Below are 17,175 nucleotides of genomic sequence, written 5' to 3' on the forward strand. Positions count from 1 at the left end.
ATATTATGGTAGCATAAAAGTTGTGACAGATTCTCAACTTCTGAACATGTGGGGGAAAGCAAGGAATTATTCCAGGTGAAAAATACCTGAGCCTGTTTTCCTAATTTCCAGCTATGCTTTTACTGGTAGGGATCAATGGGAAAGTATAGCTTTGCCAGCCTTAGATGGAGAAGGTCAAGGGTGCTTATAAATATATTTTAAAGTATCATCAGTGTCTGTAAAGGAGGAAGAAAAGGAAGGTCCTGGAGCCAGTAGGAAATCAGCCAGTTTTTAAGCTGACTGTCCACTTCAGCTTACTGAAAATAAGGAAAGGAAATTGTACCAATGCTCTTCACACGTCCAGAATGATTTCTATCAGGAGAAAGCATACAAAAGTTTTACTTTTTATTCTTTTCTCTGCCTTGCCTATTACTATTACAATAAAAATTCTTCTGACAAAAAATACACTTATTTTTTATTATGAAGATCCAAATAGAGTTTATCACTTTTGGATCTGAGTCACATTTCGTCCCCCACCTTCCTCCCCCTCCCCCTTTTGTCAGATCTTGGTTTTGTAGGCAGTGGAGGACCTTTCCAGAATTCTTCCCTCATGTAGATAGTTTCTGTGGGAAGGCAAGCGTGTGAGCGTCAGTGCACGCGGTAGGCCCTCGGGAATGTTGGACCAGAGTGGTTTTCATGTGGTTTGCAGTGAGGCCCGAGAGGAGCATGCAGTCCCCTTGTAGTGGAAGGTCATGGCCATGGTCCTCCTTTCCCTTCCATTTTCTATCACTGCCCAGCGGAAAATAAGACCCCCTACAAGGGAGGAAGGAGGAAGGTCCTTGATCTCCAAATCAGACATACAGTGAGTAGTCGTTGGCAGGAATTCACACTTGGGGCCCTTAATGAAGCAGGTGGGCAGCAGCTCCAGAGACCCCCCAACCACATCCTCACACAACACCTCTGCACTTGTGCTTCAGTCTCCACCCCTTTTAACAGTCAGTCCTGCAAAGTCAAATGCACTGATCTCCAAAGTCAAGGGCTTTGAGTGTTAGAAGCACACACGTGAAGTCTTTTCAATGAAGCATCATCTTTTTTCTTCCTGCTCATTTTCTGGGTGGATTTAGGTTTCCTCACCAGGACCTAAAAAGTTTTAGGTCCGGCCTGACATTTCAGCCATTTCTTGCTAAAGCTGTGTGGGTACCATGTGTTTGTGTGTGTGAACGGTTCCCGACTGAGTAAATTTCTTCCAGTGCGTGTGTCCATCCTAGCAGAAGATAGCCCAGCAGGCCTTGAGCACTGCTGCTACTTTATTTCACATCATGAATATTCAGAGGCTGCAGTCATTGAGGACTCAGGTGGCAAAAATAGTAAGGTGATGGGAGCACACCCTGACATGAACGCCAAGTCCACATTTCAGCGACTCAGAACCCCTGACTACAGCACAGATTTCCCATTCTCTGACCCTCGGACCTCAGGAGAGGGGGGTCCTGGGGACTCCTCTGAATCGGGCATCTGTTCCATACACCAACATGCTCACGGCTTGCTGTATGATGTTGTTTTTAAAAGACAACAGGCCCTTCTGTGCATCCTCCCCCATAAAATGCATTTAGGCTGATAGTTCAGCATAAAGGACACCCTGTTGAGACGGGCAATGCATGCATTGTTTTCCCCATCATGCAGTCAGGATCTCCCTAGCAAAATCGAGTGTCTTCTGTCAAATCTTATTTTATATATTTTGTCACCATCAGCAGTTACACTAAAGTAGGAACTGCTCCATTCTATTATGGGTTAAATTCTGCTCTGTGCAGACCTAGTGGTGATGTATAAATTGCAGCCCTGTCTTTTTTTCGAAGGATTCTAAAATAGGTTTTCAGAATTAGTGCTGGATTTTTGCTCCTGCATGTGTGGTGACTCTTGATTTTTTCCTTTCGGAGAAGCCTCCTTTGCAGCATTCCCCCTTCCGAGGAATCACTTAGACACTTCCAGCTGGTGGCAGGGGGTACAGCCATAATACAGCTTCCTCTGTCCCAGCTGTCTTTTTCACTACGCTAAATGCATTACGATGGCTGCACTCTCGTGTAAAGGTTCAGGTAGAGGGAGGTGTAGGATTAAGTCTGGAGACCGCCGTTGGGGTTTTTAAGGCTTCAGCTTCCCCAGCATCTTGGCATTTTGAATGGCTTCCTGCTTCGGGTCCAAGGTTTCTCTCCACTGATTGAAATGCTGCTGGAAGCCTGATTAAAGGTGCCTGAAGATATCACCTTCTACCAGGAAGCCCTGCGTGCTTGAGAGGATCTTTTTCAATGCATTATGGCTCATGCAGCCTCACAATTAAAGAAAAACAGGGATTTAGAAATCAATGCTGAAGAAGAGACTGAGAAAAAAAGGAAACACCGCAAACGGTCCCGGGATCGGAAGAAAAAGGTAGCTATGTATGCCAGCGCCTAGATCTTGCCTGGATCCTTTTTGTTTTAATCTCCTCTTGGCATCCGTTAGAAGCATTCGGGGCTATTTTTACATGCTGTGTGGAGTGTAAATTGGGTGTGTAAGTTGGGTGTGTAAGTCGGGAACAGATGATAGAAACCCTATGGCGGACAACCGGTGTAGGGTGGGCAAGACAAGGGAAGATTTTCTCCTGTGTGGGGATGATTGCAGTGCTCATGCGGAAGCCTTGCACTTTACACAGGCATGGGCACGCTTCCATGACACAGAAAGGAGTTGCAAGGGAGTTAAAAGGAGTTTCTTTCCAGCCTGGTCAAGGTGAAAGGCACTGCGGTGGCTTAGGATTGAGGGAGAGGCTGGAGAACCAGCCTTTTTACTTCTTACAGTTCTGTCTCGTGGAAAAGGAGCTTTTGTGCTAGAAGTGTGTCACATGTGTGCATTTCTCAGGCGGATCTGTGACCTTAAAGATGTGGCAGAAAAGTCACTTCCTGCTTTGTTTTTTTTTTTTTGGTTTGTTTGTTTGTTTCTTCTCTCCTTCTGCCTCTCGTTTCTATAAGGTACTTTTAGGTAGATTGTGCAATGGTCATAAACTGCTGGAAATAACTTTCTTTTGTTAAGTGCAGCGAAACCCAGAGAGGCTGGTCTTTCTCTGCTGGCTGAGAGCGATTATCCTGAAGGCAGGAATTCCCGTGACAGGGCAGGGACTTGCAGCCTTCAACACTGATTGCTTTAGATCAAAGCATGGGCATCGATCCTCCTCTACTGATGTTCCAATGCAAGGGAGCAAATAGGAGGACTATTCTAGGTCAGTTGTGTTTTATTACAGCCTGGGAGTGCTTACTGTTTGGTGGTTGTGCCCTTAAATATGACTCCTAGAAAGCGACCGGGGGAGTGAGGCCCCAAAGCACTTTTCTTCCTTGACAATTAATAAAAATTGACTAAAACTCTGTGACCTGAATAGGTCATAAAGCATTTTTATGTCTCTTTGTGAGAGTTCCCAAAGGAAAGATCATCTTCATTCGCTTTGAGCAGTGATGCCTGTGCTTTGCAAACGACATGCAGATTTCATCCGCCACATGCCCCTTTTCTCAGGAGTGAGCATGAATATTTTCGGTGCCTTTGCCATTTTCTTCCAAGTGTGGATCTAGAGAAGAAGCCCCTCTGCCTTTTGTTACCTGGCAGACTTTCTGAGACTGAGTTTGGAGGGCTGCAGTGGTTCTGCTGCAAGATGTTAAATATAGATGGTTCCTGCTTCAGGGTTCTTGTAAATAAACTTCTTGAACGTATTTTCATGGAAGTACAAGCTTAAGTGAGGAAATTCTCTGCAAGTGTATTTCAACGCCTCGCACAGCAGAGCTGTTGTGAGATCGCTGTGGTTTGCTAGGTTCTGGTCTAATTTTACTGAAGTTAGGTTTGTCTGTGGGTTGGTCACTGTAGTTTTGACCCCTCTCTGCACATCTCCCCCCCACCCCAACTCCATGGTAAGCTAGCTTCTGAGAAACACGAGGCCAGGAACATACATCTGTATAAAGATACAGTTTCATCATTGATGTCGATAGTGTACTTAAGAGTTATTAGCCAAGCCAGGCTTAGGGATAGCAGTTTCCTGTGGGAGCAATGACAGGTCCGTTGCTTGTGCCTCGTCCCCTATTTGACTTGGAAGCAAAAGAGGGGAGGGGTGAGGCAAAGGGAGTTTCTGGGGTCACTGAGCTGAAGCAAATGCTTTGTGGACCAAAATGCTTTGTTATGAGTACAACAGAGTCTGTGCAATGTAAATCTCTTAGCAACCAGAAGGGAACATGGAGAAATATCAATATCGCTATTGTCAACGTGCAGGCAGATTTAAACGTTTTGTTCTCGGGGCACTCACAGAGGAGATCCAGAAAGGCGCTGGTGGGTAACACTTTCATTGCTGTTGCGCTTGTTAATTCATAACACAATGTAGTGTGTATACTCCCTATCAAAGGTACCTGTATTACAGAAGGTTTAGTATTCCTAGTCAAATGATCGCATGGACTGCTTCTAATTTGCAAAGTTAAGATTAAACGACTTTGAAGACACAATCTAGATCTCCTTCCGTGACATAGCGTATGTAACACTTACTCTCTCCAGAGTGAATTGTCTCAACTTTGAGTTTCTTTTTCCTACCTTTTCCTAAAATCCTAATTCAGGCTTCTGGGCTACTTTGTTGCATGTTGTCAGCCCCATGTCAATTGGAAAAGCTGCGTTTAAATACGTTGTGGGTTGCTATGGGAATCACTGCTCTTCCTCATATGCAGAAATATCCTCTAGGATCTTTTAATTACATAAGGGAAGAGTGAGCACTCTCATAAAATCACCAAACACAGAAGAAAAACTTCAAGAGTATCTAGTTTATAAAATAAGGAATTTGACTCATGGTACCCCTGCAGTTCAGGTTTGAGCAAGCCGAAGGTGAACCTTTCTTGATTATATCTCTGTGACACAGAATCCTACAGTACGGGACGTCACTAAGCATTATAATCAAATCATAATACACGTGTCAAATGAACATAGGATTCAGGTTTCATCAGTGTTTTTAAACCCAGTGAGTTGCACATTTGGATATTTTGAATATTGAGAACCATGAATAAGTGATTAGCTGTCAAAAAGTAGGAAACTTCTAGAAATTTATAATTAGTTGAATTTTAATAATGATATATTTTCTTCTTGGCATCACAACTTTCGTGTCAAGAAAAAGAAAATCTTCCTGTTGGTTGAAAGGAAATTCGTCTAGATAGATGAACCCTTAATCATTTATCATCAAGTTTTCTGACTTTAAGCAGAAAAAAAAGTTTCAATGCGTGTCTAGTGTAAAACTTCCTTACCGACACTTCCCACTGCCCTTCCCTGATATATGTTCCCCTTCATCCTCCTTCTCTCCTGAGGGACTTAGTTTGGCAGCAAGTGGGAGGCATGACAGAGGTAGACAGCACCTTTGGGCGGGTCCGTATTGGATCTATGCCCTCACTAAGCAACTTGCAGGGAGGAACTCTGTATCTCCTGCACCCAGCAGGTCCCTGGCGCACAGGTGGTGGTCAGTAGAGGGTCCAAGCCACCATGAACCCACAAGGGTTAGACTCACAAACGCTCTTCAGCCCCATATTTTCCTTGTTGCTGTTGGCTTTGGGTGCCATATAACCTACATGGTTTGCCCTCTCTCCACATGAGCTGTAACATACATTTCAATATTGAGGAGTATTAGGAGAATCGACCTTTGTTTATTCAGTATTTTTTAGGTAGGCTTGTATGTACTTAATACATCCTGTCAAAAAAAAAAAAAAAGCAACAACTTTGAGGTGACCCATGAAAATTTATACTAAAAAAAAGAAACAGTTATGGAATTCCCTTCTCTCTCTGTATGACTGACACAGGAATATACCAGGATGAAGGAGCAGTTAATTCTGTGATTAATATCCTTTCTGATATTGGTGTCACTCATAGAGCTGTTCAGTGGCAAAGCAGGAGTGACTTTCACGGCTTCATTTCTGCATTCGTGCATTCATTCAGTAAATATTTATTGAGGGATTTCTGGCATCAGGCGTTGCATTCCCCATTGGAGACAAAGCTAAACAAGGCAGAGTGGCAACGGTATGGTAGCTCCCTGCAGAGCGGGGAGGAAGAGAAGAGCACCATTAAATACCCTACAGATAAGAAGCCACAGTAAGACCCCCAGTTCAACTCGATTGGGCTCACAGAATGTTCTCAGCAGAGCTGAACCTTGGAGGAGGAGTGAGCGAGATAGACAAGCAGAAGGACAGGAATCCCAGGCCCGCAGCTGTTCAAGTATGCGAGAACATTCAGGTGTGTGAGAGACGAACGGTATTTTGGAGAAAAGGGGACATGAGTATATGGCAGGAAAAATGGCTGGAAAAGTAGTCAGGGGCCAGATCACGAAAGTCTTTGTTTGCCATCTTATGGGATTGGAAATTAACCTGCTCAAAGGAGAGATGGACTTAAATCACCTTTGGTGGTGACGGTAGGGAGAGGAGACCAAAGAATTTTCTGAGTTTAGAACCATCCCTCAAGCATCAGTGTTGTAGACAGCAGCTGGGAAAGCCGTCAGGAAGCACCGATGGTGATGCAGGCATGAGAGATGCTGAGGGTCTGAACCAGGGCAGAGATGATGCCAGTGGAGAAGCGGGTGTTGCGTACGAGAGATATTTAGAGGAAGACTCAGTAGAACTTGGCAGTGGGTTGTGTGTAGGATGTGAGAGGGAGAGATCGGATTCTAGGGTAACTGCCAAGTTTCTGGCTTGAAGCGGAAGATGAAGAATTAAGTTTCCCAGATTCATTTCTTTTCTCCCAGGACATTTCTTGACCTCTTAAAAAATGCACCAGGTAGGGTGTTACTAAATTGCTTTTTTAGGTGGAGGCTCATTTAATCTTCACAACAACCCTGCGAAGAAAGTATTTCTATTATCCCCATTTTACAGATGAGAAAACTGAGGCATGAGCCTTTAAGCTGTTCCTCAGAGTCTCCGCCCTAATTCATGGTAGAGCTGAGATGGCAATTTCGGTAGCCTAACTCTCCATACACTGTACAGTGTATGTAGTTAATATTTCACAGCTCCACATCAAAGTGGGCTTGAGTCAGGGACTCTTCTAAAAGATAAGCTATTTTCTAAACATCTGGAACTTTGACTAACAGGCTTCATATCTCTAAGTAATCTAGTATCATAGTAAGTCTCTTTTTCTTACCCTCTGAAATAGATTTTAATGTTCTACCTTATGAGTTTCTTTTTTTTTAATTTTGAAAACTAAAGTGAAAAATTACCAACACCAGGATATCAAATCCTCAAAGACATGTTGCTGTAAAAACATAACAGTGTCTTAGGCGCCAGCTGTATACCAGGCAGTGTGCAGAGTGAGTCCCATGGGTCATCCTATTTTTTTTCTCACAACTTTTCTATGAGGCAGGTATTATTTTCATCCCCATTTTTCATAGCTAAAACCACGGCTTAAAGAGACTAAGTAACTTGCCTGAGGTCATGTGGCTAGTAACTGAAGGGCCTAGACTTAAACTTGGGTCCTAGGACTTTGGAATCTGTCAGTCTGGGTTTATTGTAATGAAACTCTCTCAGTCTCTTTAAGAGTTAAAGCAAGTGAAGGATTTGAGAACAGATTTCGGGAGAGCTGAACTACTGAGTGTGATCTCTTGCCACAGAAGCTTGGTGCCTCCTGACATCTTACAGGCTCTCCCGTGCCTGGTTACCTAGGTACCTGTGGCACCCGTGATGTGAGATGCCGGGCGAGGTGAGGTATTTACTGCAGCACCTGGACTTTGGGGAAGAGGATTGTATGGACAAAGGGAACCTAGTCTGTTTCCTGCTTTGCTGAGTCCGTAGACTCCAGACATCTAGGGAGCCCGGTTTCTCTCTCAACATACTTGACACTCTGCACTGTAATTGTGTGTTTACATGTGTGTCCTGCCCAGGAAACTATGAGCTCCTTGAGGGCAGAGGTGGTATCGTACTCACCTACTACCAAACTGAGGCTTGCAGAGTAGGTGGTTCAGTGAGGGGTGGGGGGAAGGGAAGGGAGGGAGGGAGGAAGGTGGCTGGGTGGCTGGCAGGACGGGTGCGTGGGTGAGAGGCAATATCATGCTTCGGAACGTGGACTGTAGGGTCAGACTGAGTTCAGGTGCTGGTGCTCTCACTTAGCTGCTGTGTTCTTGGGGGATTTATTTAACCTTAGTCTCTTCACCTGCAAAATGAAAACAGTAATAGTATGTACTTAGCCACAGGGCTGTAATAAGATGTCAGTGAATTAGTATTGGAACAGCGCTTGGCACAAAGTAAGAGTCGTAGAGTGGTAGTTGTTGTGTCTGTTCATAATGAACAGACACATAAACGGAAGAATGAATGGACTGTTTCCAACCTGAGGCTTCAAGAAGGATTGTGCCAACAAGTCAGCTCACTGAAGCGGGGCAGGTAAGCTCCCTGTAGGAGCACATCGGGCTGCTGCCCTGTCTTCACTCTTCCCCATTTGGAAAGGGATGGATGGAAGAAGGCTTAGCTTCTTCTCTCATAGGCAAGGCTGTAAACCTTTGTCCTTTGGTCTGCCAGAGATTTAGGCGTCGGGAGGCAGTTCAGTAAGACTTGTCAGCCGACTGGTTCTCTGTACTCTGTTAGCATCACGGTACAATTTTTTTCCTCAGTAAAGTCATCTGTTCGTTAAAAAAAAAACAAAAAAACTTAATGCTATTAGATTAGAGCCAAAATAACTCATACCTTTATGCTGAACATAGATCAGGAATGATTTTATAGCAGTGTATCATAATGTGATTAATTATGGCTTCGAAATGATTGCTTATAACCTAGTACTACAAAATAAATGTATATAATACTCCTCCCCAATAAAGCCCAAGACTTAAGACACTGGCTTGCTCTTGATCAGTTACCTTTATAACCAGTACAGGATCACGTTAGGGATAAATTCTACATTTATTAATGTCCAAATATGTTATTTTAAAGTTCTTTTTGTTAGTTTTGTCGCCGACATACTGCAGCGATTGAACTGTTTCTTCCTCACTCTCCAGGCCCTTGATCTTTTCTGTCTTTTAATTTTCCTTTGGCATGATGGTATATTATTGTGTGTGTATGTGTGTTTTATTGAATTTCAATGTGCAAAAGTGTTACCTTTTCATAGGTATGCTTGAGGAAAATGAGGATTTGGCAGTGTTTTAAGTTCTTTACAGTTATAAGAAAAGTTTGCATCAATCACATCACATTTTACCTTTATCTGTTTATCTAATACAAATGTATTGTGCACCTCCATTGTGCCTGTCCCTGTACGGGGAACTGGTAAGATAAAGGATGGAAGCTGTAGGTCCATCTGCTTGCTCTCTTTGGGATTCTGCTTGTATTACTCTACACAGGTCGGGATGAAGGACTGAAGTAGAAAATGAGTATTTTTTAGTGGGCCTCCAGTGTGCTGAGTGCCTCTTGCATTCCTCATCTTATCTGAATTTATGTCAATACTATTCCATAATGTTATCCACATGTACAGAGGTATTAGCCTAAGCTGAAGTTTGTTATGTAACTTGCCTCAGTTACAGAAATAGCTGGGCTTAAGGCCAGGGTCTCTGTGGTTGTAAGTCCCTTGCTTGGGCCATCAGAACCTTTACAGAAGAGATTATTTTAAGGGAGGTTCTTATTAATAGACATCTATGGTGAATTCTTATGTCAAGAGAAGAGTTATCACCTTTGAAATGTTAAAAGTTATTTAGTAATTGGGATTTTTATAAATTAATCATTTAAATTTAACTGCAAAGTCTAAATGTTGTGTAAACCATTACACTTAAGTTACTACATTTAAAAGAATTTTTAAGGGAAATTCAGCCACTGGAAATAAAAAGAATCATTAGCTTATACCTATTGACTAATATATAGGTTAAATATTGAAAGAGAATGTCTGAATACAATGTTACACTGTCAGTTACACAATCCAAACTTTATTCTAGAGATATTTCTATAGAAAGGTAACATTTGGAAACAAGCAGTCTGCTCTAATTTTACCCAAGTTGTTGTTTCTAGTTTGTACAAATGAAAAGCAGAAGAGTTGAAAGCAAAGCAATGGAAATCAAGCTTGAATCTTTTACATATAAATCACATTTTTCTGGCGCTTATCCCATTCACTCAAGATTATGCTTTCCCGGACCCAAAGTGGTGTCATGAACTAGAAAAGTCCATCATTGCCAAATATAGGAGCTGCCTATAAAACGTGTAGATTTCAATTTAGATTTAGTTGGTTCCAGTGAATTATTTCTGAGTCTTAGGTGGCCTTCCACTAATGAGGATCATGTCACCAGTTCCGTTTGAATTTAGATGAAGCCCATGAGAATGGGTAGAGACTAATGTTCATATCTGCCAGCTCTGGGGCTTGCCTTTAGGCAGAACAAAAGGCAACTCGCACCATCACCATATGAGAAGGATATGCGGATTGCGTGGAAAAGGACTGGGAGAGAGGGGTTGGCTGGAGAGGGTTGGATGGAAAGAAGCCCAAGATTTTCTAGTGACTGGAAGTCAGTGACATGGAAACATTTATAATTTACATGTAGATGCCCAAGACCCTTGTGATGTTAATATAAACAGCATTCTTTTATCCTAATGAAAGATAATTTTGTAAGAACTCTAGACAGTGGAAGAGGTAAATGGTCAATTTTGTTTAGTAGAGGATTAAAAACAAAGTAGGCAAGCAATAAGGAGAAAGATGTGGGGAGAGGGCTAAGTACTACAGTTCATGGTTCTGGAAAGAATGCACTTTGGGGCTAGATGTGAGTTCACATGGCAGCCACTTCTGATTAGCTGTGTGGCCTTAAACTAAATTTCTTTGGGCTTCAGTTTCTATCTTGGTCAAATGGGGCTATTAATCCTTTACTTGCATACGTATCATTAAGAGTAGAAATACCGTAAAGGCGTTTTGCCAAGTTCCTGGCATAAAGGGAGCCCTTCCGAGGTCTCCTAGCTTCCCTTATAGTGTGGGCTCTCAAATGTAATCAAGTGCCTGTAGCCAAGAAGCGGGCAGAGGAACTGAGAAAAAAAAAAGGGGGAATGTTTTGAAGAAGCTTTACACCCAGGAAGTACTCAAATTATTTGATGAATGAAATTTTACTCATAGACTTGTATCCTCAAACAGTCATTTGAGTCCTGCAGTTCAGCTCTTTGCAAACTTTTCTGTAGCCCTCAGGGAGTTGACATCTGTCATTTTGAGAAATCCTCCCAAAGACTCATATGTTAAATACATTTTCCATTCATTAACACTATTATTAATTAGCTTCTCTCAGTAGTTAAATGATAGCCTAGGTAGATATTAAAGACAGCTTCAGAACCATATGTACAGATAGAGGTATCAGGTAATTCTTTTAGCAAATGAACTTTATTATGCAGATTTGGGCATGAAGGTTGAAATATTTATAGAGGGAAAGTACTTAATTGGGCTGAATGAAACAATCTTCACTGGAGAGTTTATACATTATAATTAATGAGAAGAAACAAAACATTACCTGTACAATATGTCTATAAGATACATATACTGTATTTCATTACCAAGTAAATGATCACCCCTTCTAGGGAGCATGGCCATTAAAGAGAGTTGCAGGATAGCTGGGGACCGAAGGAAGAGTGGATAATCTGGCCAGTATAAAGCCATCACCTTTTATACCTGGTTTCAGAACCCAAAGCGGCCTGTGGACTGTCTTCCTTTTCCAGCACATTCTCTTCTCCCTGCTTTCGCACACTGCCACCGGGAAGGGCCTCTACCATTTTCAGTCAGACACAGCATGTTACCCTGCCTCGGACCAGATTGGCCCAGTTCAGTATCTGCCACTAAGAATTACCTGTGTGTTTAAACTCTCTCCTTCACCCTAAACCAAATAGAAAAACCGGACCTGAAACCTGGACTTCTCTCCTAAGACATTTTTATTAAAGACTCTATGTGATTTTTTTTTCACTTTTTGAAGAGGACTGTATAGTGAGATACTGAACAGCAAAAGTATATGGAATATAATTTACCCTTTCATTTATCGAGCTATAATTCATTGAGGAACTACCGTGGGCCGGGCAGTCTATCAAGTGCTTTGAGTATCGTATTGAATCCTCATGCATGGGTGGTATTATCCTCATTCTCTGTATTAGGGGAGTTACACTCTGAAAGTTTCAGCAAGCCCAGGCTTGCACAATTGGCAAGTATAAAGCTCGAGTTCAAACCCAGATCAGCCTGATCACAATTTTCCCGGAATACCGAAATCAGTCTTTCCTGGGCTATGGGATGCCTTGCTGGGGTTTCTGCCCCCTAGAAAATTCCTAATAGGATGCTTCTTGTGATTTATCTCTTCCCCCACCAAAAGAAAAGTACAAAATGGGGCATGGAGCATGGGAGGCTGGTAATATTGAATGTGATAAATCAATTTACATAACTTCAAGCCACTTTTACTTCACACATTGACTTGAAATGCATCCTACCTTAACAAAATCATAATCGTGCTAATGGTACAATAAAGTAATGTAAATATAATCAATTCCCAAATGTTGGTATTTTCCAAGATAAGCAGTGAAATCATTTTGTGTTGGCTAATTTCTTGGGTTTTGAAATGAGTATATTCCCACGTGTTTGCTGATGCCTTCCATCTCATGCTTATCATTTTTTTAATAAGAAAACTGTGGAAGAAGCTGGCTTTAAATAACCCACTCGGGGCCTCAAAACAGATGAAATTTCAGAGATTAAAAATGAAAATACAGTTTGTAGGATGGTAAGAAATTAACACCAACATCAAAAATCTACTCCAGCTGATGACATAGACAAAATGTTAGAATTTGAGTCACCATTGCTTTGCCAGATTCTTTTGTCATCATCAGGAGAGAAAAGGTCTCTTAGGCCTTATGACGTGATACTCCTTTTTGTCCTTGACAATAAGAACAATGGGTAAAAAGCTTTAATTTGGGGAGGGGAGTTGGTAAAAATCGGAGTCTCCAAAAACTGTATTAGTTAGAATAGATGATTTTAGGCTTTACTAGCGAGCCTCAGAGTGAATCAACAGGAAACTCACTAGCAAAAGTTAGGTTCCAACAAGGTCCTGCGGTATAGCACAGGGAACTCTGCTCAGTGTTTTGTGGCAGCCTGGATGGGAGGGGAGTTTGGGGGAGAACGGATACATGCATAGGTATGGCTGAGTCACTTTGCTGTGCACCTGAAACTATCACAACATTGTTAATCGGCTATACTCCAGTATAAAATAAAAAGTGAGGTTCCGTTTACACTAAACTAATTGGTAGGTGCCAAAGGCTGTTCTCTCTGTTAATACTTACATGAACCCTCTGAGTTAGGTGGCTTTATCCTCATTTTGCAGATCAGGGAATGAGGCTCAGACATTGAATTTATAAGTAACAGAGAGCAAAAAGGAGAGGCAGAACCTGAACCATGGCTGTCAGACTCGAAGGCCTTCCCCCACCCCTAGTTCACTGTTCTGCCTACAGATTATTCACCAGTCATATAACCTTCTCGCATTTGGAGAAGTCTTTTACTTTCATTTTTCGTTATTTTACTTTCTAATCAGTTTCTAAATCATTTTTATGCCTCCCTGTCGCCAATGTTATCATTCGTTTGTTTTATGTGGTAAGTACTAGATAAGAAGTGCTTTTTAAATAATGATGCATGACTTAAGCTCTATGTTTTTACCTTCCAGTGTTACACGGGGACTTTAAGTATTATTGCAAAGCACAGCAATTTTGAATCAGGTACAAAAAGATCATAACTGACATTCGCACCATGGATTTCCAGTAGTCCAGGGAAGCAGCATTTGTCCAAGCCATGACCTTGAACGATGCATTTTGTTTTCTATTAGTAAATCCTCAACATGTCCAGTCTCATAATTCCCGGCTACATTCCTGCTACCTGGCTGCTGAGAGGCGAAGGAGAGAGGATGTGCTGGAAGGTTCTGAGGTCACTGAACCCCACACTGCCCACTGCTCCCTCCCTCTCCTGTGAAGACCTGCTGTCCCTGTGTGCCAGCGGCTCGGTCACGGCCGCCTAATTCATCAACATCCTGAGTATATTTACTTAGCTCTGTCAACACTCAAAATACATTTGCCCGCCCTAAAGTAACAGGAGGATGACCATACTGATGTTTAAAAATGCTGAATGCAGGGCTTCCCTGGTGGCACAGCGGTCGAGGGTCCGCCTGCCGATGCGGAGGGCACGGGTTTGTGCCCCGGTCCGGGAAGATCCCACATGCCGCGGAGCGGCTGGGCCCGTGAGCCATGGCCGCTGAGCCTGCACATCCGGAGCCTGTGCTCCGCAACAGGAGAGGCCACAGCAGTGAGAGGCCCGCGTACCGCAAAAAAAAAAAAAAAAAAAAATGCTGAATGCAGTTAATTTCTTCCCTTTGAAGAATGGCCATTGTTAACAATCCCTGCTTTACTAGGCCTCTTCGGCTGGCGTCGTTCTTTGCCATCTAAAAATAAATGGTTTCGTTATGCACATCGATTCCATCCACATTCATTCCAAATGGAATTAATGCATTCATACTGGTAATTCAGGCATGTGAAATGCACAGATTCGCTTGTCTTCATTAGTGATCACCATCCTCCTTCTCATTTCCAGTCCGTGATTCGTTTCAAAAGGTTTTGCTTGTGCCTTGTCTTAGCTGAAATGGGATCTTTGAGGGTGACCATGAATACCTTGAAAATAGGTATTTTCCCTGGTGACTGTGTTATGACCTGGTTAACGTGAGCCCTGGCGGAGAGTCTCTGCAGACGTTTGGTGTGGTTAGGACAGCCGGGCTTTCTCTTGTTCCTCTGCGTGTGGGTCCAGATCCTGGTCTTTTTCCGAGCTTTCCATGGAGGAGCCTTGTCTTCCCTGGCTGTTGTCCTTGGATTTTACATAACACGTTTTAGTGGATTCTCTGTGGGATAAGATTAAAATAATTATGTAGCCATCCATTTGGCCTTTGAGGGGCATGACCTTTTTATTTTCTGGTGGATTAGTTAGGATTTGGTTTGCAGTGTCAGGAAGGGAGAGTGTTCTTAGGTGCATTCGGCATTCTGGGCTTTGACCTGCTTTCCCAGAGCTTCATTTCAGCTTTAGTGGAACCTAAATGATTAATACGATCTGTGCTGTGTCTGCCTATAGTGCTTAATCCAGCCTCTTTTTTTTTTTTTTTTTAAGTGCTGTTGGGGATCTCTGAAATAATAGGGAAACTGATTTTCTGTGGAAAGAGCGAATGGACTGGTTGTGAGCTGTGGAGTCACACAGGCTTGGATTTGAATGTCACCACTGTCACTTCTTTGCTGAGTAGTCTCAAGGTGGTGACTTAACCTCTCTGAGCCTCCGTGCCCTCTTCCTTAATAACACCTAGCGCAAAGAGAGGTTATGAAGACAAAATTAAAGTGATCATGAAGTATCTGGCACAGAGCAGCGATTCAACGAATGTTAATTCCTCCCACTTCCCCACTCCTTTCCTCTTTCCCTGGTCCACTTGGAAGAAATGAGAGTCTTGTTCTAGCCTGAGCATATTTAGTGAGAGTTGTCAGTTAAAATGGGGAACTTAAGTTTGCTGAAGTTAATTATAAAGCAGGGGGTAAAAAGTAAAGAGTATATGTGTATGTAGAGAAAAAATAGATATTTATATAAAATGTAATAATAATTTTTTTTTTTTTTTTTTTTTTTTTTGCTGTACGCGGGCCTCTCACTGGTGTGGCCTCTCCCATTGTGGAGCACAGGCTCCGGACGTGCAGACTCAGTGGCCATGGCTCACGGGCCCAGCCGCTCTGCGGCATGTGGGATCTTCCCGGACCGGGGCACGAACCCGTGTCCCCTGCATCGGCAGGTGGACTCTCAACCACTGCGCCACCAGGGAAGCCCTGTAATAATAATTTTATATTTACATCTATATTATATATTCTCTCTATACGTATACATTTCATATATATATATATATATTCATTCCATAGGTAGACAGATTCCACAGAGGACAGTTAAACCCGGAGCCAGATTTCATTAGTTTCCATTAGGAAGAAATGTGGTTTGTGGCTAGAGCATTGAAGGTGGTCACTGAAGGTGGTGTGGGACACTGGGGTCCTTGGGAGGCGCAGGGCTTTCCCAAGATCACTCAGCACGGGGCACCCAACATCCAACGCAGGTGTCTCCGTCTGCTTGGTAGACTTGCCAGGCTGAGTGAGAACCCAGTCCTTTTCCCTGGGTCGGCCTTCATGGGTTTACCTTTGCCTTCCCGTTAAAGGTCTCGCACTGGTAGCTGCTCCTTGGCTCCCGGAGTGAAATCCACCTGGAGGAAAGCAACCAGTGCAAGTTCAGTTTTAGCGACTCTCCTCTAAGTGTGTCAGAGCCTGTCTCTGATACACGTTTCCCAGGGACAAAGAAAAAGATGTAGGCAAACCACGGACAGACAGGGTGTCTTGCTAAATATTACTGTCCAATCACAGAAGACTTGTTTGAGAGCCTTTGACAGTATTTAATGCCTGTTGTGCCGCTTTTACCCCCTGCTGTATTACTTGTCATCTCCTAGGATGTTCTCTGAGTCCTTTTAGTTATTCTTACCGTGTAAATCATTGCTGTCCATTGTAAACACGACATTCCACACAGGGAGGCCAAGATCACCCTGAGAGCATTTCTGGGACCTTTTTGAAATATGTCTTCCCAGTCTTTTTCTGTGCGTGGATATACTTAGTGTCTTCTTTCCTCTTTCCTTCCCTTTTCTTCCTTTCCTTCTCTTGCCCTTTTTCCCCAGAATTAATAGAAATGAGGCAATAGCGGTATCTCCTATTTTGTGACCTCATTTTTTTCTCACTGAACAATACAATATGAACGTATGTTCATGTCAATAAATATATTTCTGTAAGGCTTTCAGTGGCTCTATATAGTCTCCTACTTAATGGATGTACCACATTGTATCCAACTGATCTCTTTTTTTAATGTATTGAGTTCATTTCAATTTTTGTTATCATGAAAAATGGCACAAAGGACAGTGCAGCTTCGTCTTTTCCTGAAAGCACAGTGTTCTCATTTTCGGTTCTTCTTATTTCTGGTGGTTCCTTAGCATCACATTCAGGGTCCTCCGTTCTCAAACCAGAGCCAGCATCTGCAACGTCATTTCCCACAGATCCACTAGTTAAGCCTAGTTCTAGCTGGAATGACTCTCTTTCCCGCTTCCCAGAGCATGTTCCTATTTCCCACCACGGATCTTCATGTCGCTCTGCCTGCACTATCTCCTTCCCCCTTTCC

The 17,175-nt window shown here is 42.8% G+C and overlaps 1 protein-coding gene across 2 annotated transcripts in view; it reads left to right on the forward strand.

The window, feature by feature from the left end:
• Window positions 1–1,893: 1,893 nt before the first annotated feature.
• ANK3 (ankyrin 3) overlaps window positions 1,894–17,175 on the forward strand; it is a 331,394-nt gene continuing 316,112 nt past the window's right edge. Inside the window, exon 1 of one of the 2 annotated variants that reach the window (XM_019935870.3) lies at window positions 1,894–2,400. In XM_019935870.3, the coding sequence (XP_019791429.2) occupies window positions 2,287–2,400 (114 nt within the window). In that variant the 5' untranslated portion in view covers window positions 1,894–2,286. The remainder of the gene's footprint in view (window positions 2,401–17,175) is intronic. The other variant, XM_019935867.3, reaches the window with a different exon arrangement.

Source organism: Tursiops truncatus, chromosome 16 (assembly GCF_011762595.2).
Source record: "Tursiops truncatus isolate mTurTru1 chromosome 16, mTurTru1.mat.Y, whole genome shotgun sequence".
Classification (NCBI taxonomy): domain Eukaryota; kingdom Metazoa; phylum Chordata; class Mammalia; order Artiodactyla; family Delphinidae; genus Tursiops; species Tursiops truncatus.